The 22,404-nt window shown below is 45.2% G+C and overlaps 1 protein-coding gene across 13 annotated transcripts in view; it reads left to right on the plus strand.

The window, feature by feature from the left end:
• Nucleotides 1-22,404, plus strand: part of CLEC16A (C-type lectin domain containing 16A) — a 1,403,906-nt gene that overhangs the window by 1,243,132 nt on the left and 138,370 nt on the right. Inside the window, exon 25 of one of the 13 annotated variants that reach the window (XM_040358539.1) lies at nt 13,272-13,468. The exons of the other annotated variants lie outside the window; for them this stretch is intronic. Coding sequence (XP_040214473.1) covers nt 13,272-13,453 — 182 coding nt within the window. The 3' untranslated portion in view covers nt 13,454-13,468. Of the gene's footprint in view, nt 1-13,271; nt 13,469-22,404 lie in introns of those variants that run through there. 13 annotated transcript variants of the gene reach the window in all.

The raw sequence follows: 22,404 nt of genomic DNA on the forward strand, positions 1-22,404 counted from the left end.
GCCGGGAGGCCGCTTCTCACAGCGAGGCTCGGTTTTAATTTTTTGCTTTTATACATGATGCGTCAGTGCATCGCCTGTTCCCCAGACGACGTCATTATTTGACGAAACGTACGTCGGGTAGGAGACGCTCTGACGCGTAGCGTTCCAGTCCACAAGGACGGGTGATCGTACATAGCCGGCCGGCTTCCGTTTTTTAACGTTTGATCTTTTGTAAGTGTAATTTTTATTTTATTAAACCACACTTTTCTACAGTACGTCACTATTGTTGGATTCATTTCATTTTTTTCGGTGGTTAACTGTTGCCGTGGAAACTGGGGGAGTCCCGATCCTATGAGGTTGGAGATAGTTCCGTAAAGGCCCTGGCTGGGGTTAAGCCGCAAGCCAATTAAATGTATCTGTCTCGTAAGCGCATAAGTTTTACGGTGTTCCCTATCGGTGGTGGTTCTTTTCTTCCAGTGTGCTATCATATGGTATTTCTCAGTCCATTCGGTACATCACTATGTGAGTTTCTTTTTCTTTGAATTCCCACACTTCTTTCATCAATTGGGAGGAATCTCACCTCTGATGTTGACATCAGCTCCATGTTAAAGGCCCTGGCTGGGGTTCAGCCGCAAGCTCAATTAGCTTGCCTTCTGGTAAGCACACATCCTTATTAACTTCATCGGTGGTGGTTACGTTTAGCTTCACTGCATTGTTTATTTTCTCACGATTTACATTCCTTGCAATTCTGAGGACTTTTTATGGACTTTCATTTTTTGGTTTTATCAACATTGAATATCATTTTTTCAATTTTCACTTTATCAGCGCAACTTATCCCTCCCTATACCTGCTTTTATACTATGGCGTTTTTTAACTTTTATAAATAGATTTTATATATATTTTTATTTATTTTTCATATATATATATATATATATATATATATATATATATATATATATATATATATATATATATATATATATATATATATTTTTATACCTTTTTTAAATATGTAATACATTTTTTACACTATCGTATATCATTTTTTGGTTTTGATGATGTCACCATCATAGACTAATTATTTCTTCCTTATTTTATCCTTTTTATATATGGATTAGTCCTATTAGATAATACTGGGTGGTAACAACATGAGTATATGTCCTATCTCATGTACGACCTTAGCTAATTATGAATACAAACTATACTATCTGTATCATGTCATAATTATGTATGAGGTTTGTGTTGCAGATTTGCAACAATATGACATCTGTATATGCGCCTGTGGCTCTGTCTATGCGCGCCTCGTATTGAGCGATATTGTGTGTTCTCACCTATGTTTGCCAGGATAATCTTTACCCCCTTACCATGGGTTTATGTAAATATTTGTTTTTTTTCCTCATTAGTAGTCTGGCCGTTTAGGGATCTAATTATTTTGGGTCATTACTTTATGTATTTGCTGTGGGTGGCATTCGTTTCCATTACAATGATCCTGCAATAGGAGTGTAATGGCGGGCCGATCAGTGGCTATATTGCCCTTCACCAATATGGCCACGACAATGCCTGATGAAGAGACATGCATGTCTTGAACGCGCGCATCCTCTCGCACCCGGAAGTGACGTCAGAACTGCAGCACACCGTGGAAACCAGCTCCCTTCTCTTTGGTTCCGAGAGTGTTCGGGTCCCCACCGCCACTTGTGGCAAGGATACAGCTACATTTCAGCACGAGTGACGACTGCTCCTACCGGGACTTTCGCGGATGACCATCATGCCTGATTATAATACCCGTTTTTGTATGTCTTTTTTACATCATTGCTATTTAAAATAAATTTTCATCTGCTACGCTTAGAAGGAGCCGCTTTTCCTTCTTTCCCTTTACTTTGTACCTACTATGCTTTTACCCAGGGATCGACAAATCCCGGGCGCCAGGTCGCCATGGCGACTAGAAAATAGTGTCCTGACGACTTTGGCTTGGAAGGTGGGCAACAAAAAAAAATTTTTTTTTTTTGTGAGCTGGTTGCCATCTGGTGGTGAGCCGTTGGTATATACAAGTTAATTACCACCAGATGTGAGCTGGCGCCATCTGGTGGTGGCCGTTGGTAATACAAGTTAAGCCATTACAAGTTAAACAGCAATTCTAATGTCATTTTTCACTATTTTCACTGCCATCTTCTTCCCTCTAATTAGAACCCCCAAACATTATATATTTTTTTATCCTAACACCCTAGAGAATAAAATGGCGATCGTTGCAATACTTTCTGTCACGCCGTATTTGCGCAGCAGTCTTACAAGCACACTTTTTTTAATTAAAAAATAAGACAACAGCAAAGTTATCCCCATTTTTTTTTAATATTATGAAAAGATAATGTTACGCCAAGTAATTCATACCCAACATGTCACGCTTCAAAATTGCGTTTGAACACCGTTTACATATGCGGGCGCTGCTCACGTATGTGTTCGCTTCTACGCGTAAGCTTGTCGGGACGGGGTGCGTTTTCCTGGCTCCTAACTTTTTTAGCTGGCTCCTAGATTCCAAGCAAATTTGTCAACCCCCTGCCTTTTACCTATTTCAGGCAACATTGGGTGTTGGATTCCTGGTATTTGGTCTACTTCATACACTTTCATGCATCATTTTCCCTTTTATCTAATAGGGCTCTCACACACTGTTATTTAATACACATATCACATTTTTTTATTACATTTTTACAGTCCCAATTTGTTTTTTTGTGATCACACATGCTCACCCATATATTACAGCCTGATGCATGACCATCCTTTGGAGGGTTGACTGTTGGGCTGTCTGTCGCCTAACATACTTTCTCAGTTCCTGAAAGAGATGACCCCCATGTGGGGATACCCATGACCCTCAGTACCGTATCCAATTGCACATATGGATACCCTTTGTGTATGTTATATTGTTCTATTTCTTTATTTTTTTTATTTTTCACACTTGTGGATATATTAGACCAACTAGAAATGCATAATGTATCATTACAGAGATATCTTACATGCTTGCTCCTTTTCATCCTGTATCTTGTAAGTGTATCCAGGTGATGTTCCGATAGCAGGAAGGTCCCAGTATGTAATGAATATAAAAAGTAGTGCTGAGCTGTTGATAAAATGATATGCAAAAGTATAAAAACACACAAGCATAAAAGCAATGAGTATAAAAACACACAAGCATAAAAGCAATGATAATAGGTGCAAAGTGCAAAATATTGTGCAAGTGGCAAACTAAATAACGTGCCAAACATTATAGTGTCCAAATAAACCTCAAATGCTGAAGAGGTACGTAACACAATGCAAAATAATCATGGACAAAAACTTCAAATAGTACAAGAGCAAATAACATCGCTCTGAAACACACATCTGCTGTGAAATATGTAAAAAAAGCATTAAATGCCAAAGGTGCATTAGGTGAACATGGTAAATTCCAAAGTGATGCAAAAAGAAAAGAAAAAAAGTCCAAAATGTGCAATCGCACATAAAGTGATGTGTGCAAGGTGATGCTTCTTCAGTGCCTTCTACTCAGGTGCAAATGTGCAGAGTGATGGCTCTTCAGTGCCTTCTGCTAAGGTAAATGGATGGCCCCTTACCTCACTGCTGTGAGGTTACAGCATATAAGGAAAGCCTGAGTGTATCCAGCGTAATCCACCCTGCCTGGATGGTGCCTTGGGTAATCCCTGGTTGTGGGGAGCGGCTGTTACGCATGTGGTGTAAGGGGTCTCCGGATGCTGTGCTTATATGATAGCAGGGAAGGTAAAAGGAATCCCAGGATAGTGTAGTAAAGCTCTCAAAAAATCCGCTCGCATTTTGCGAGTGGATTTGAGAGGGGGCGAGTGTGGGCTGCCTGGGAGCGGGGGGGGGGGGGGGGGGGAGCACCTCCGTCGGCCCGGATTGTATTGCCTTTGTCCCAGCGATCGTAGGGGAAGAGAGAGGAGAGCCGCTGCCTGGATGATTAGAACGCTGGGGAACATAACAGCTTTCATTACAATAGCTGTGTGTTTCCCTGCCGTGCGGCGTCATATACAGCCCCCCCCTTGTCCGGGGAACTTTGATAGACAGATCACCGTCCAACCCTGGGATGGTGATCTGTCTATCAAAGCTCCCCGGACAAGGGGGAGCTGCTGTATATGGCGCCGCACGGCGGGGAAACACACAGCTATTGTAATGAAAGCTGTTATGTTCCCCAGTGCTCTAATTAGCCAGGTGGCGGTGTCGGCTCTCCCTCTCATCCCCGATCGCTGAAACACAGCTGAACCTGGGGGAGCGGAACACGGGCTGAAACTGGGGGGGGGGACACAGGCTAAAACTGGGGGGGGACAGAGGCTGAAACTGGGGGGGGGGGGACACAGGCTGGAACTGGGGACACATGCTGCACTGAGGACCGGGACACAGGCTGCACTGGCGGACACAGGCTGCATTTTTGGGTATGGATAAAGTTGTTGTTAATATTTTTATAACTTAATTCTGCATAGAACATTTAAGTGTAATTTCATGAGACAATATATGAGGGCATGTTTAGGGGCAGGGCAGAGGTTGGGCGGGGCAACTGGTGGCGAGTAACCCTTGAGGCCTGACTAGTAGCTCAGGACTTGAAATTTTGAGCCCTGGTGTAGTATGTTTTAAACTACAATTGCGTTTATTGCATAAAAAGTATACAAGGTACTCACATTCAAACAGTAAACAAAACATGCATATTCACGAGCGCCAAGCTCGCCTGCATCACTTAAGGTTGCCTCTACATCCCTTCATGTATCGTCAGCGATCACGTGACTTCATCACGTGACTCTGTGCTCCAAACGCTGACTTTCCTCTTGTGAGGCTATATGGTTCCACACTCACCAGATAGGATGAACTCCTCTACCTTAAGGCAGAGAGTCAACTGTGCTTTTAGGTCTCTTGGGGGGTACCTATACCACCTTGGTGTCCGCTGAGTACTCCGGCTGTGGTGGCCTTCCTCCTATGCGACTCATCTGTTACCAAAATATCAAACCACTTTAGGCCTTCTGATATTAATGTCTTTAGGATTCGGTTATCCTCTGTAATTATCGTTTTCTGCGACTTCTTGAAATTAAGCTGTTTGGAGCGACCTGTTTATGTCAGAGGAATTAAGTGACCACTGAAAAAAAAAGGATAACAGTTAATATCTAACGACCAATATCCCCGTTGGGGATTTCAGGATCCTTACTACTGTAACTGGGAAAAAAAATATGGTGTTAGAACCTCTGTCTCCTCTACCTTTTTAGTGCATTCCTCTGATTTATTTTAACACAGGCGCTTTTAAAGGCTCTGTGGCCCTTGGCTGGCCCTAGTATTTGCCCCTTAAAGAAATGTGATTCACACTTTGTACAGCAATGAAACCGTGTAATATACCCATAACTTGCTTTATTTTGGTTTCTGTATTGCCTACAGGCTGATCAGAATAGGGTTCTGTGACCCAGTCTCTGTACTTTCCTGGGCACTACTGGCCCAGTTTGTCAGACTTATGGCACAACTGTCCTGATTCTGGGATAGTTGTCTGGGCCTTAATTTCTCCCTATTTTTCTGGGGATTTTGGGGTGTGGTTGCTCCCTATTTACCTGTGTTGGTCCCCGGGGCGAATTGGACCAGTAATAGTGCGGGTTTCTACCCTTAGGTTTAAATTTGACCCATTGGAGATACACCCTATAGTTTCTCTTAAACCTTGTATCTGGTCTCCTAGGGTGGTACTCCTGAGGTGGTCTTTGTGCTCTCCCCTCTAAAGGGTTTCCGCTTCCCCTTTCTAAAGGGTGTCTCTGCTCCCCCCTTCTAATTGGTGGGGTATGTGGTCTTTCGCTGGGAAGACTCTGTGGCATATCTCCTCTGGCTATATCAGCACATGTCATTTTATGGGTTTCAAACCGTAATAATTGAGGAGATACATTAATTTCATCCACAATTTAAGTTATGGGTTGAGGCCTTCCTTTGTATTCACCAGTTTTGTGGATAGAGTACAAATTGTTACTCTGTTTTACCAAGGACTCAGTGAGTACCCCCTTTTGTAGTCTTTTGCTAAACTCACTTTTATGTGGGTAGGTAGGGCCTCAAAGAATATGGATTTTAAACTCTGTTTATCGTAATCTGGCAAATTTTCTGCTATGTGGTAAGCACTTTTGAGCACCGCCAAAAATTCCGTGGGGCTTTGATTACTGGCACATCTCAGATTTTGTATAGCCGCACTAGCAGCTGTAACATTTTTGTACTGGCCAAACTCTAGATGACAGCGGTGTTTAATTTCTTGCCATGAAGTACCAGACAGACCTTTTAAAGATTTGCAGAATCTACAGTGTTTGGTTTCAAATACCCACGGTAAGAAATTAATCCTAGACCGGTCATCGTCTAGGCCTAAAGCTGATAAGGTATTTTCATAGGCCTCGATGTGGTCAATAACGCACATGGATCCCTCTTCCTCAAAGACTGGGAAAGCATAATTGAAAAATTTTATTTTCTCTTATCGTCCATGGACGGACACAGCTCCTTAAATCTTGACAAGTGGGTTATGTTCCCTGCTTACAGGAGAGGACTAGGTAGAAACATGTTAGATCATTAAATACATGTTACATTAACAGAGTTGAACAGCCCTGCCCAGGGGGTGGTCCCTCCTCACTGTAGCATGCAGCCTCAGTTTCGTTCTGCCTAGCAAGGAGAAGGGCGTATGGCTCCATTTGGGCCCAGCGCCCTGAGGAGAAATTTTATTTTATTTTACTTTTTCTTGAAGACATCTTCTTTCAACTGTCGGCTGAGAGACAGGCTGGATAATACAGATCCTTGTCTACTCAGTCTGACCAGAAAGGCGGGTGGGCACACCCGTTGCAAAGAGGCTGGGTCTGCCACGCCCATACCTCATGACTCCTGGGGTGGCCGGTGAGCTTTGCTCCGAGGTCCACATATGACTGGTCTGTGGTGTTGTCTCACTCACAGTGGACCGGGCCGTCAGCTACCTCCATTGTGTTGTAGTTCCTGTCAGGAAGGCGTCAGCGAGTCCTCGCTCGGACGGGTAAGTACAGTCCCTCTCGCTTCGGTGGGTTGGTACGGCTGGCATTCCTGGGGTTTGGGGGTCCTCTTCTCCTCCCTTCCCTGCTCCTTTTCCCTTGCTGCATTGCTAACATTGCCACTGTCAGGGGGCCTTCCTGAGGGGACTGTGTTATCTGGCCTGTGTTTTTTTCTTTTTGTATGGGTCTTTCCTGTGAGGGTTTTTTCACCCTGTTAAAAAGCCCTAGAGGCTTTTCCTGTTTAAACGCAGCATTTTGCCGCCATTTGGCACACAGGTGCGGACGGCAGCGCTGGGCAGTCTCCTCCTGAGGTGAGTCCCCCCCTGGGTACCTCTGATCAGCGCAGGCAAGTGGGTGAGAGCCCTGAATAGGGCTCTAGGAGCTTTTGTTTATTTGTAAGGACAGGTGTGCATATAATACATACACACTATGTTATATTATTAATATTTGGAGTCAGTATCTGGGTCTTCCCCAGGTGGTGGCAGCAGGCGTTAGCACCTGGAGATTCTCACAGAGGTTTTATTTTTAGTCCTGACACGTTTGTGCCAGGGTGGGGATGGACTGTGGACGGGCGGTAAAAAGAGTGCCCCTTCCCCCATTATGCCCTGGGAATGCTCTGTTGTGGAGCCATGGAATCAGGTACCTGGGTAGTAAAAAAAAGCAGGAAAAGGCATTTATGGGTGCGCTTCTCACTGCTGCAAGGACTCTCTTAAGCTGAATAGTGCGGTTGGGTGTTTCCGCCGAGGGCTCTGTCTTTTTTGGATCGCACAAATCAGACCGCTCTGTGTAGGTTTTTTCCTTCTGTGCCCTTCTTTGATAATTTCTAAGAGGCGGAATGAGAACAGCCGCTGAGGCTTTTGTAGTCCCTGGGTGTTCAGTGCCCCTTTGAGGAGAGCCTTTTCAAAAGGTGGGCTTCTTCTCCAGTGGTGGACCCTCGGGTGTCATGTATAGGTGACCACTCTTCCCTTTGCGGGAACCCCCGCTTGTATGGATCTGACGGATAGAAGATCCGAAGTACTGACCCGTTCCATGTTTACCATGGTCTGACTTGCGGCCTATTGTGGCCACTACTCTGGGGGTCTCAGTCGGCGCTGGCGCCATTTTTTGGGAGGTTTTTCAATCACATTGAAAAATCCCATTGGCAGCATTTTGTCGTAGCCGCGCTATGGCGCAGCTTACATTGCGGTCGGCCCATTTTCCTGTGGCCGCGTTTCTTGAATGGCTCGGCGGCATCTTGCAGTAGTCCTGACCCCTAGTGCTGTATACAACTCACGGAGTGAGCATTTTGCACCAGACAGTGGAGGAGCACCAGCTGGTCCAGGGCCTCATATAGGTCTGTGATGCTTCATTGAATGCTGTGCCCTTGTGTTATCCAATGCTTCTGTTTCAGATCGGTTTTATGCACACGTGGTGTAGTGGTTAACTCCATTACTTGGCAGCAAGAGAGTCATTGGTTTAATCCGGACAGTGATGCCGATCTGCCTGGAGCCTGCATTGTTGCTCCCCTGTGTCTGCGTGGGTTTCCTCCGGGTACTCGGTTTCCTCCAAAGGCATGTGTGTATACACCTACATAATATACATACCACACTGGGCCAGATTCAGATAGGAGATACGACGGCGTATCTCCTGATACGCCGTCGTATCTCTAAGGCCCGGCCGGTCGGTCGTATCTATGCGACTGATTCATAGAATCAGTTACGCATAGATATGCCTAAGATCCGACAGGTGTAAGTGGTCGCTAGGTGGCGCTTCCATATCTTTTACGCGTCTAATATGCAAATGAGCATTTACGCCGATTCAGAAACGAACGACCGCCCGGCGCTTTTTTTTTATGTCGTTTGCGTTCGGCTTTTCCCGGCGGAAAGTTACCCCTGCTATAGCTATGTGCGGCGTATCCTATGTTAAGTATGGCCGTCGTTCCCGCGCCGAGTTTTGAATTTTTTACGTCGTTTGCGAATATGGCCGGACATAATTTACGTTAACGTCGAAACCAATGACGTCCTTGCGACGTCATTTGGAGCAATGCACGCTGAGAAAATTTGGCGCATGCACTGTTGGATCGGCGCGGGGACACGCCTGATTTAAATAGTACACTCCCCCTAGCCGCGGAATTTAAATTCCGCCGGGGGATTTCTGAATAAAGCACTTGCCTCAAAAAATAGTGGCGGCGTAACGTAAATCAGATAGGTTACGCGGATCTAAAGATCCGCTAACCTATCTGAATCCGGGCCTATGTGTGTGTATTATTTAAGGGCAACCCTCCCAGGCCCAGCTGGGGGACTAATCCGTCCCTGGGTGCATAAACCGATCACGTCGGCACCCAAATCCTGACAATGTATGTAGCCTTCCCTCCCCGCCTCAGAGAACTATCAGGAGACTTAATCAATTTGCGTTCATTCGCAGTCTCCTTAGTTCACATCATGGTTGGAAAAAAAATTTGTTATTGCAAAAGTGCATTTAAATATATGTCAATAAATATACAAAAGAGAAAAAAATACTTAATACGTGAATAAATACATTAATTTCCCCTAGCCGAACAAGCCCTCATCCCACCCTCGTCCCATCCCTTAACCCTACCCTCCCACCCACCCCTATCTCCGAAATTCCATCTCATATTGTATCTCCCTTTGCCCATTATCCTTCCTACACTATATCATCCTATCTATATAACTCGGTGAAAGTTTATAATTAACCCAGTCCTGCCATTTTAATTTAAATCCTCCTTCTCCTTCCTCTCCCATGAACCTGAGCTGTTCAGCATAGTATATATCGTTGATTTTGCAAAGCCAGCTCCTCTCTGTTGGGCTCGTAAGGTCCTTCCACTGTTTGGGGATCAAACTCTTTGCTGCATCTAGTGCATGGGGAAGTAAAGTTCTCATATACTTTTTAGTTGACATTTCTGTCCCGTGGAACAGACAGACCCATGGATCAGGAGGTATTTTAATTCCGGTAATTTCCTCAATTACTAATAATACGTTATTTCAGTATGTTTTGATTTTAGGACAGGTCCACCATAGATGTGACATAGTACCCACTTCGACAGCCCCTCCAACAATATTTGGAGGTTTCATCTTGATATTGGTGTGCTATGGCCGGGGTTATATACCACCGTGCTAAACATTTAAAGTTCATTTCGATCAATGCACAGTTAGTTGAAGTAGTATGCGTCTTTTTTAATATGTTCCTGACCTCTAACTCGGTTTTGCCCGTTTCCAATTCCTCTACCCATTTATTAATATAAGGAGGGAAACCGGGATTTTTCAATCCCATCAATATTTTGTAAATTGAGGAGATCCCGCCCCTTCCGTTTGGTGCTAAACACAAACGCTCCAGAGGGAGCAAATTTCTATCTGACCTTGGCGGGGAGGGGAAGGAATCTACGAAATGCGTCGGCTGCATATATCGCCACCTGTTCAGCTCAAACAATTCTTTTTTTTTACTTAATTCCTGGTAGGTAAGAATCTTGCCATCTTTTAATATGTCTTTTAATTGTGCATCTGTTTTTTTTTATCCAGTTACCAAACAGGCCTATTTTCCCTGGTGCAAAAAAATTTGTGTCGAATAAAGGGATTAGTGGGGAATTAAAGCCCCATCTATGCTTTTTGTGTACCCTATCCCATATGGACATGGATACCAATGTGATCGTGTGCATGTGCGCATTTTGTTGTCTGAAATGTGGCGGTATCCAAATCTCTTTTCCTAACAGTGACTTGTTTGAACAACTTTCTAATCTAACTCACCTTTTCTCTTTGTTATCTCTAACCCAATCAACCACCCGTGCCATGTGAATAGCCATATAATATGTGTAAATATCAGGTACCCCCAAACCACCATGTTCCTTATCTCTAATTAATATTTCCATACTTATACGCGTTTTTTTGTTCCGCCATATAAACCTATTTAATAACTGTTTTAGTATTTTAAAGTAAGCTCCCGGTAGTACGCTCGGTAACATTTGAATTTTATATAATATCTTAGGGAGAATAAACATTTTAAAACAATTTATTCTCCCTAGTAGAGATCTTTGTCTAGATGCAATTTTCTTTAAATCTATTTTAATATCATTTAATAATGGGATAAAATTCTGTAAGTAAATTAGCTCAGGGGATGATGTGATATTAACTCCTAAATATTTTATCTCGGTATCTTTCCAAATAAATGGAAACTCTTGCTTATATCTCCGTACGTCCTGTGCATTCACGCTAATATTGAGGATTTCTGATTTTAGGGGATTGATTTTAAAATGTTATACATCGCCATACAATTTAAGAGTTTTTAATAGATTCGGGAAAGTTATAGTTGGATTCGTTATATATAATAAGATATCGTCGGCATATGCTGCGAGTTTATGTTCCCCATCATTTGTTTGAATCCCCCTGATGTCCGGGTTATTTCTAATCCCGGCCAGCAATGGTTCCAAAGATAAGATAAATAATAGAGGGGACAGGGGGACACCCCTGTCTGGTCCCATTGAACATCTCAAATGTCCCTGATAACATCCCATTTACCTTGACTCTTGCCGTTGGGTGTTTATACAGAGCATTTATCCACCCCATCATTTTTGGACCGATCCCAATGAACTCCAATGTGTTCAGTAGAAATCCCCAGTCTACCCTGTTGAACGCCTTTTCGGCGTCTATAGACAGGAGTAGACCTGGGGACTTACTATATTTTATTTTCTGTGTCAACAGGAGTGTTCTGATGCTGTTGTCCCTACCTTCCCTCCCAGGGACAAAGCCTACTTGATCAGTATGTACTAAATCTTTCATGATTATCTTCATTCTTCCGGCTAAGATTTTGGCAAACAATTTTACATCCGCGTTTAATAACGAGATGGGTCTAAAACTAGAACATAAGGAGGGATCTTTACCTATCTTGGGAATTATTGTGATCGCGGCCTCTAATGCCTCACGGCGAAAATCCCAATTAGAACCAATACCATTTATATAAAAACTCATCCTGGGGACCAGAATGTCGCTGAACCTTAGGTAATATGCAATCGTTAACCCATCGGGGCCTGGGTTTTTCCCCTTTGGTGACTCCTTTAAATTGTTACGAATTTCCATTTCCGTTATAGGTTCTTCTAAAAAGCAAATTTTATCCTCAGGTATTTTATTTAAACATGTGTTGCTTAGGATTTTTTTTGTATTATCACTTCTCCTTTTAATTTTTTCGGGGGGGGGGGGGGGGGTCCCCTTGCGATATCGAATACAACTTCCCATAGTATTCTTGAAATACTCTTGCAATCTCAGATGTTGTATGTACCTTACCCCCTTTGCCCGTTTGAATGCTTTCTATGAAATTACCCTTAAGTTTGTTTTTGAGCCCTTTTGCTAGATATTTACCCGACAGGTCACCCCATTGATACTTCTCTTTCTTACGTCTGTGAAATGCCGCTCTGTTTTCATATTCAATAAGATCTCTTAATTCCTCTCTTTTAGGATAACAGTACGCTCCGCTTCATGCTCTCCTGTTTGTTTATGGGTCTGTTCAAGATCAAAGATAGTTTTATATAAGATTAAAGGTAAGGGATAAATTGGGACTTTGAGTGAGGCTGCAGACAAGGTGCGGGTAATAGAAAAGGTACAAATTTAATATTCATAAGAGTGCAAAACATGTATCAACATACAGAGAACATGTAAATGAAAACATACATTTCAAATAATTGACATTACTTCATATTGTAAACACAATATAAGTGCATATGGAGTAAGAGCAACAGGGGTGCGGCAATGCCTAGCCAGGTGCCACATGCTAGTCTGCATGGAACAATGAATGCATGGAATGAATATATGTACAGATGGCATGTTAACAGTAATTGCGGAATAGTAAAATAAGTGAAGAACTGGTAAAAGGCATTTAAAATATCAAATATAATATCATGAGGGTACATGTAGCATCCATGCTAGCCCGACGCGTTTCGTGTCTATGACACTCCTCAGGGGCGGATGCTTGGATAATCTGGAGAGAATATATAACAATTTATAAATTAGGATAAAGCATAATTAATGAGCTAATAACCAGTAGAAGATGGATAAGTGTCCATAAGGACACTTATAAGCCCACGTGACGCTGACGGCATGAAAGCGTACACCTGTATAGGGCGGCTATATTAAGGTCCTCTCCCCCCAGTGCCTTCTCGCCTACTGAGCTTGACAGGTCATACCACACCATTTTTCCGTCCGGATGCCTGGGAGCCCTGTATGCCATTACTAGGTTATTTTTCCTATTTTTTGATTGGCTCCAATATTTACTTACCTTTTGTTCACATATTTTTTCTAGGCTCCAGCGGGCTATTCCTTGTGGTTTTCTCCTACGCTGTATATGCACTCTTGATCCTGTGCTACCCTGTTTGGGGAGCTTTCCTTGCTGCCCCTGCCATGTGTGCGCTGCTATGCCGCCTCAGCTCCCGGGGCAGACATTTTCTGGCCGTGGCTCCATGCATACCGCATTCATATACCTAGATTCCATGTGAGTACCCTAGGTGGACACTTATCCATCTTCTACTGGTTATTAGCTCATTAATTATGCTTTATCCTAATTTATAAATTGTTATATATTCTCTCCAGATTATCCAAGCATCCGCCCCTGAGGAGTGTCATAGACACGATCGGGATAGCATGGATGCTACATGTACCCTCATGATATTATATTTGATATTTTACATGCCTTTTACCAGTTCTTCACTTATTTTACTATTCCGCCATTACTGTTAACATGCCATCTGTACATATATTAATTCCATGCATTCATTGTTCCATGTAGACTAGCATGTGGCACCTGGCTAGGCATTGCCGCACCCCTGTTGCTCTTACTCCATATGCACTTATATTATGTGTTTACAATATGAATTAATGTCATTTATTTGAAATGTATGTTTTCATTTACATGTTCTCTGTATGTTGATACATGTTTTGCACTCTTATGAATATTAAATTTGTACCTTTTCTATTACCCGCACCTTGTCTGCAGCCTCACTCAAAGTCCCAATTTATCCCTTACCTTTAATCTCTGAACCAGGGATGGAGGTGCTATACTCATACACCTCATTTAAAGTCCCAATATTTCCCTCCCCTTTTCTCTTGTCCATAGTTTTATATAACTCATCGTATTTCTTTTTACTTTCTTTTTTTTTTGCTGATCCTATTGCGATCAGTATGCCCCTAATATAGGCCTCGTGCGCCTCCCAAACTAATGATTCCGACATGTGTTCTGAGCAATTTGTCCTAAAATACCATTCTAATTCCTGTTTTATCCTTTCTGCGACTTCTTCATCCTGTATTAAATCCTCGTTAAGTCTCCATGTGATGTTACCTTTAGGAGCTCCCTCGATTTTTCGATTAATTGAAACAGGCGCATATCCGACAGGGTAGTTATTCCAATAGCAGAACTTGTCACTACATCCAATGAACTATGATCTACTAAAAAAAATCGATTCTGGAGTACATCCCGTGTACAGCGGAGTGGAATGAATAATCACGTGTTTTCGGATGTTGTATTCTCCAGACATCTATCAATTGAAGTTGATGTAGTTTTTTTATTAAGTAATTTCCTTTGTGCATCCCCAGTCCGCTGTACACGTGACGTACAGTCGACATCTGGGTCCAGACAGAGGTTCATGTCACCTGCAACAACTATCCGGCCCATCCTAAAATCCATGAACATCTTGATGACCCCCTTGAGGAATCTTATAGAGTTTTTATTTGGACAGTAAATATTTGCTATAGAATAATCCACTTCATTTATTTTTCCTCTGAGTAAGAGATACCGCCCCTCAGGATCTACTCTTCTCTCTCCCAGGACAAATCTTGCTTCCTTGGCGAAACCTATGGCAACTCCCTTTGCCCGTTTAGTCGGTGAGTCTTGACTCCTGCGAGATATGTATCTCTTGTATGAGTACTATATCCGCTTTAAGATGTTTTATTTCTCTTAGAATATTACCCCTTTTTAAGGGGGAATTTAACCCCCGTACATTATATGAGAGTATTTTTAAGGTTCCCATTCTATCTACCAGATGGTCTATCCCCTACCTCTGCTGCCACTTTATTATTATTATTATTGTGGGTCTCCATGGGTTTTCAGCTAGGACCTTGCACTTATCCTAACTTTGTTGGGACAGCAAGGCTTTGCCTCATTGGCTACTTGGACGACGTTCTTCTGAGAGCAGCCTCTGTCTCAGACCTAGTGGATGTGTTATTCCCATTCAGACCCTCCGAAGATTCAGGTGGGTGTTAAACGTTTAGGCCAGAAGGTGTAGCTCAGTGGAAGCAAGCCTGCCCTCCATGTGTGCGACCCAGGGTTCAAATCCTGGGCATGCTACGTTCTGACTCAGCGTTGGAGTATCTAGAGTTGATCAGGACTCCTCGGTTGTGAAGGCCCTTCTTCCCCTGGTGAAGGTGTTGGCATCACGCTATTAGTCTTCTTTCCGGGCGCCTGCTGGTCTGGGGCCTGTGGGTAGCCTCCTTCAAGGCGGTACTGTATGCCCAGTTCCACACTCGGGGGTCAGTGTTTACAACGGATGCCATGGGGGGTCCAGTCGGCCCTGAGTCGCTGGACTTGCGTGGACCTACGGCCACACCTCCCTGAATGTGCCCGCTCTCGTCTGGTCTCGGTAGCTACCCAGGGTCGGGCCTGGGTGGGAGACGCCTGGGAATACCAGGTGCTGTCTACCGTCCTATTTTAGGCGATTAGGCTATGCTTCTCCTCGTGGTCGAGGAGGCTGCAAGGTCGTCCGATCTGCATTCAGCCGGACAACGCCACGGCCGTGGCTTTGGTCTACCATCAGGTATTCCGGTAGGCGGACTACTGGAGTCGCCAGATGCTGGACCATGGCGACTGGTCTTTGTGCTGTGGTGTCAGAGAAACACATTGTGAAGAGTCATGTTCTACTTTCATTTGAACGCTATGGCAGCAAAGCTGACCGTGAAACACTCATGCATCGCATGACTTCCTGGCTGTCTATAAAAGCTCAGGAAGTGCTCAGAGGGATTGCTCGTTCGTCTTCAGCTTTCTGTTTCCTGTGACTTGTTCCTGTGTTTGATTACCTGCTGTGACCCGGATTGCCTCTGACTCTGCTGATCTTCTCCTGGACCTGACCTCGGCTTGTATTACGGACTCCGCTCATCTCCTGTGTTTGACCCTCGGCCTGTGACCTGGACTTTTCCTCTTATCTCTTTGCCTTGACCTTTTGCCTGTGACCTGGACTTGCCTTGTGTGTTCCCTACACAGTATCTCCAGCTGTGTTTGGACTATCTTACCAGCCTGTGCTTGACCCTCAGCCTGGTTTTGGACTCTCTGAGTTAGTTCTTCCAGCAAGCCACACAGCTGCTCGTCCACTAGAAAGACCCTGATACAAGTCTACTTGAACCTGCTGGGTAGCCTGTGCCTTTCCTCCCCTGTCTCACCTCCAGGGGTCGAGGTGCGCTTAGTCGCAAGGGTGAACTGCTCTCGGCATCTCGGCCTTGGTAAGTACTAGTCTGCCCGTGATACTTGGGGTGTTTCAGCTCCCTTGCAGGAGGTGAGCCTCACAGGGCATAGATCTCCTGGCCACTCGTCTCCACCGCAAGGTCTAGTGATCTGGTACAGACGTGCAAGTCACGCTGGTGGCCCTGTGGGGTCTGTATCGGTGACTTTTTGCCGTTTCTCCATTGTAGTTGCTTCCTCGGCTGCTCCACAGAGTGGAGGCTGAGGAGATCCTGATGATTCTAATCGCTCCAGATTGACCTCGGCGTCCTTGGTACGCCGATATCGGGCACCTGGTAGCGGAGGTACCCTGGCGGTTGCCAGGGCAAGAGGTCCCTCTGTCTCGAGGTCCCATACTTCCTCCTGTTGTACAGTCACTGACTTGCTCAACATGGCTATTGGAAGCCAGACTTTATGTGACCGGGGTCTGTCTGACTCGTCATCTCAACAATGCTGAGGGCACGGTAGTCTTCTTCTGGAGGATCTACCGATGCACCTGGCAGGCCTACATCTCTTGATGCGAAGGGATGGAGTGATGTCCAGGGACGTACTCAGTGTCCAGGGTCCTGCTGTTTTCACGGCTTGGAGTGGATCTAAAAATTGCTTTAAAACACCGTTTGGGGGCAGATTTCAACCTTGGCTGTGTTCCTTCAGTGGCCTTTTTGCAGCCCGTTCCCTGGTGGGTCCTTTCTTGTGTGCAGGGGGTTTGTCATATACTTTCCCCTCTTGGCCCATCTCTTCGCCATGAGTTTTGACTCTGGTGCTCTCGGTTCTTCAGGAACCTTCCTTTTGGAAACAGAGAGATTTTCTCTTGACACTATCTCAGAAGGTGGCCCCTTTAGTGGCCTTTACCTCTGTTAGAGGGGTTTCTGAGTTGGTGGTCTTGTCTTGCGAGCCAACATGCTTGATCCTCCATAAGGATTAGGTGATGGTGTGCCCGTGACCTTGCCTTCTTCCGAAGGTGGTTTCGGCCTTTCGCCGGAATAAGCACATTGTTCTTCTATCCTCGGACGGCGCATCCTACGGAGGTTGCCTTTCATACTTTAGGCGTGGTCCATTCATGCTTTTTCCAGAATTTACATGGTTGCTGTGAGTGGATTTTCTGATGCTTTTTTCGGCCGCTAGTTTTTGCCAGCGGCTGTTTAAAGTTGCACCTCCTCCGTTGAGGAGCTCTGCTTGTTTTGGGGTGAAGTTAAAATTGGTTTTACTGATATATTTCCCACCCCTCGTTTTTGACACTGCTTGGGGACGTCCCACTTGTCAAGATTTAAGGAGCTGTGTTGGTCCATGGACGATAAGAGAAAATAGGATTTTTTGTACTCACCATAAAATCCTTTTCTCTGAGTCCATGGACGGACACAGCACCCACCCCTCCTTTTTAGGTTTGTACTGCTTGTTACGCACTGAGGCTGCATGCTGCAATGAGGAGGGTTATGTCTGGAGGGACCGCCCCCTGGGCGGGGCTGTTCAACTCTGTTAATGTAACATGTATTGAATGATCTAACATGTTTCTGCCTAGTCCTCTCCTGTAAACAGGGAACATAACCCACTTGTCAATATTTAAGGAGCTGTGTCCGTCCATGGACTCAGAGAAAAGGATTTTACGGTGAGTACAAAAAATCCTAATATTTCTGAGGCGTCCTGTTTAGGGGTGCCTGTCTTTTCCTCTGATCCCAGAGAAAACTGATTAGGCCTGTTTTCATGTGGTGGTTCACTTTTTACCCCCATTTGCTCTACAGATGGCTTGGGATAAGATGAGGGTTCTTTTTCTGATGCCTCTCCATTGTCTAACTCCCACATTTCAGATTGAGAGTCAGATATTAGATTTTGGTCAGATTCTATACTTTCAGGGTTAGGCATTTGAGCATTACCCTGGGGCACAAACTTCACTTGTTCTTTTAATTCTTCTGATTGCTTAAAGCGGATCTCCCGCGGCCATTCGTTTTTTTTGGGGGGGGGGGCATTAAATTATTTATGGCGTATAAACAGAGGACTCACACTTCTGTTTAAAGTCATCCGCTGTCCAATTTCGTCTGGAATTAGAACTTATATTTTCTTTGCAGCGCCGTTTCCATTTTGCTTGTGGGCACTGTGAAGCCCACAAGCACTCATTTCCTTGTTCCGAGCAGTGACGTTGACTTCCGGATTTCCATCTAAACGGGCAGGGTCACGTCACATTCGGCTCTCCTATCACAGATTGCTCCAGAAGTAACGTCCAGTCGCCGCAATCTTGCTACACCGCTTGACCCTTCTCACTCTATCATTACTGTGCAAGATGGCGGCGATGTAACGTCACTTCCGGAGCAATCTGTGATGGGGAGCCTGATGTGACGAGCCAGCAGCGTCGCGCTTTAGGAAATCCCGAGATAACTCAGAGGAAACCTCTGCAGAAAAGCTCCCAGGAGGCATTGCGGGTAAAGGATATGACGCCTTACCCGCAGACAGTGTTGCTCATCTTCCTTAAAAAAAGTAATTAGTTACAGTTACAAATTACTTGTCCGAAAAAGTAATTGAGTTAGTGACTCAGTTACTACATTGGCAAAGTAATTAGTTACTCAGCAAAGTAACTGACTTTTTTTTGCCGGCGTATGACGACCCCCTAATTTTCCAGCTAAAATTTTGGTTTTGGGATATACTCACTGTATAAGACGACCCCTCACTGTGCCATCTGTAACATGCCTCACTGTGCCATCTGTAACATGCCTCACTGTGCCATCTGTAACATGCCTCACTGTGCCATCTGTAACATGCCTCACTGACAGTGAGGCATGTATGATGGCACAGTGAGGCATGTTACAGGCACAGTGATTCACCTATAGGAGAGTCATAGAGATCACCTATAGGAGAGTCATAGAGAACACCTATAGGAGAGCCATAGAGATCACCTATAGGAGAGCCAGAAAGATCACCTATAGAAAACATAAAATGGGAGTCAGAGGACAGCTCCCCTGGGAATCAGAGCCAGGTTCTCCGGGCACCCATGGACACCCTGCTATGACTAAGCATTGTATAACAATGTGAAACGTGTCAGCTATATTATCCCACCGTTTGCTGTTTCTCTGTTTGTGCAGTGTTTTTTTACTGGATTAAAGGCTTTTATTGTTTTTTACACTTTTCGGAGTGCGGCTGTCCATACCTTTTTGCTTCTTTTTACACCCATGGAAGTGGTGTCCGGGTAGGGCTCTATACACACTCGGGGTGTCACACTGACCTGTTCCCGGGTAGGAGGGATCACATGCGGTCAACCTCGCTCTCTCTTTCTCTCGGGGATCCCCACACCGATTTCTCCGATCTGGGATGTTTTCAGGACAATGTTGCCGGGGAAACCACTCCCGGACTGTGATTGGCTTGTGATAGGCATGTGATAGGGCACAGAAGAACTGTATTGGAGAATGGGGGTTGCCAAGGGGTGAGTGGGCGGAACTTTTACAACCAAAGTTGGTGAGAGTGTCCTGGGCGGACTAGGACTGCACAGCCCGATACAGATAGAGAGCGCTTAGCAGGGCTTTTTTTCTCAGAGAATAGGTGCAGGAACCCAACCTCCCCAGTCAACTCCCCGCCCCCTTTACCCCCCAAACCCACCTCTATTCGCGCCCTCAATGCCGCCATTCATTGGGAGAGAGAAGTAAAGTGTTCTTTACCTTCTCTCTCCCTGTCCACAGCTCACCTGCCCATCCACAGGTCACTTTCTCTTCTCTCGTCCACAGCTCACCCCCCCCCCCACACACACACACGCAGGTTACCTTTCCCTCCATGCAGAGGTTACCTTCTCTTCTAAGTTCACCCCCCCCCATAGCTCACCTTCTCCACAGTTCACCTCACCCTCTCCCCACTCTCCACAGTTCACCATCCCCCTCCATCCACAACCAGCTCACCCCCTTGGCCCCCACATTTCACAATTCACATTACCATGTGCAGTCCCCTCCCCCCATCCACAATTCCTCTTTTAACCTCTGTCAACATGTCACCTCTGCACACCCCCCATCCACAGCTTACACCTCCAGCCCACAATCACCTCTGCACTCCCATCCACAGCCTATCTCCCCCTCCACATTTCACTTCTGCTCACCTTTCCCCTGCTCACAACTCTCACATTGCACAATCCATACCTCCCAACTTTTTGAGAGGGGAATGAGGGACACCTGTCATCAAAAGTATGCAGGCATAAGACACACCCCTTGGCACGCCCCCTTAAAGGAGAATTGTACAAAAAAACAAGATTGGTTAAACCCACAAGTGCTTTTTTTTAATCACTACTATTCCTATATTGGCTTATGGAATTTATAAATGCAGCAATTTAGAAATCTGATGAAAGGTTTAGGGCTGGAAAACACTTTTTGAGAGATAAAAAGTGCATTTTATATACAACTATATAGATCAGACCAAAATGAGGGACGACAGAGGGACATTGCTCCAAATCAGGGACAGTCCCTCCAAATCAGGTAAAGTTGGGAGCTATGCACAATCTAACCCACCCCCCCCCCCCCAGCCCTGACCTCTGCAGAACATCCACAACTTTAGTTTCTACTCTCTCTGCACAACCAGCCCCCCTTCCTCCCCCTTTCCCTCCACAGCTATCTCACCTTCATTGGTATTAGAGCCATGCAGCAGAGAGCAGACTTCCGTTCTGTCAAATCAGGCTTTTTTTTTCCCTTCAGCTTACTGTGCAGTCTCCTCCGTGCAGCTCCACCTGTCAGATTAGTGTAGCACAGAACCAAGGAGGAGTTTCAGAGAGCTTAACTTGGTTCCATGCTACACAGATATGACAGACAGCAGGCGGGGATAGCTGCCTCTGAAATCCCCCATTAATGACGATAGTTGCGGGCACCGATCAGTCAGCTGTGGAGCACATTACCTGGATGCCTAGCATACAGAAGCTGGTGGAGGAAGTAAGTGAATGGTATAAAAAAACTTCCTCTATCGGCTTCTGTTATATGTGCCAGACTGCAGAGGAGAGGGCTGCCTGAGGTGGCGGAACTGCGTTCCGGCAAGTTCCGGCAGAAAAAAAGTCCTGGCACTTAGTAAATCCTTTTTACCATATAGGAGGTCCTCAGTTTGGTGATGCCTAGCAAGGTGTCATGGACCCACCTCCTGAAGGGATGTCATGCATCTTCCCCAGGAACGACCGATCCATTTGTGGCACCGCCCCCCTAGTATGGGATGCATGTAGGGTGCCAGACTCCTCCTCAGGCTGTATCAGGACCGTGATAGGCGGAACAGTTTTGCCTATCACGGATGTCCTCTCGTCCGAGGCTGAGGATGAGAAGGCACCCGTGATAGGCTGAACAGTAAACAGAGGCTCTGCTGGGAAAATTAGTGTTCCGCCTATCATGGACGGGACAGTCAGAGGGGGAGGCGCGCTTTTTTTAATAATGAATGGCCGACGGCGAGGCTGAGTCAAAGGTAGGTGTAATTACGGTAACGCCGCCCAAGTAATGGGAACGGCGCTGCCGTGAGGGGAAGAGTAATCTGGTAGATTACTCGTTGCCCTCAAAAGGGGCATCGTTAGGTAACGGCGTTTATTTTAACGCCGTTACTTACAACACTGCCCCCAGACTACCCGCAAAAGAGATACAGGAAGCCGAGTGACAGATGCTAATAACAAAGGTACTGTCACAGAAAAAAAATAAAAAACCTTCCGTTCCTTAATGCATTCTTGTCTGATTTTTTGATTAAGATAATGTATTGAAATAGGGTGGAGCTCCGCTTTAAAAGTGGAGGTTCACCCTCATAAACAACATTCATTTAAACAAAGGGGCTCAGTCAGTCTAAAAACATTTCGCTGTTAAAAAAAAATTAAAAACGCTTGCATACCTGTTTTTCCCCTATGTGAACCAGGCACTTACTGGTCTGTGTGCTGCGGGACTGGGCGTGTCGCTCTGTTGTAGCATTGCCGCAATGCTTCCTGGGTTTACAGCCTCACGCTGCCCAGGAAAGAATTCTCAAGCGCAGG

This window comes from Rana temporaria, chromosome 6, assembly GCF_905171775.1.
Source record: "Rana temporaria chromosome 6, aRanTem1.1, whole genome shotgun sequence".
NCBI lineage: Eukaryota > Metazoa > Chordata > Amphibia > Anura > Ranidae > Rana > Rana temporaria.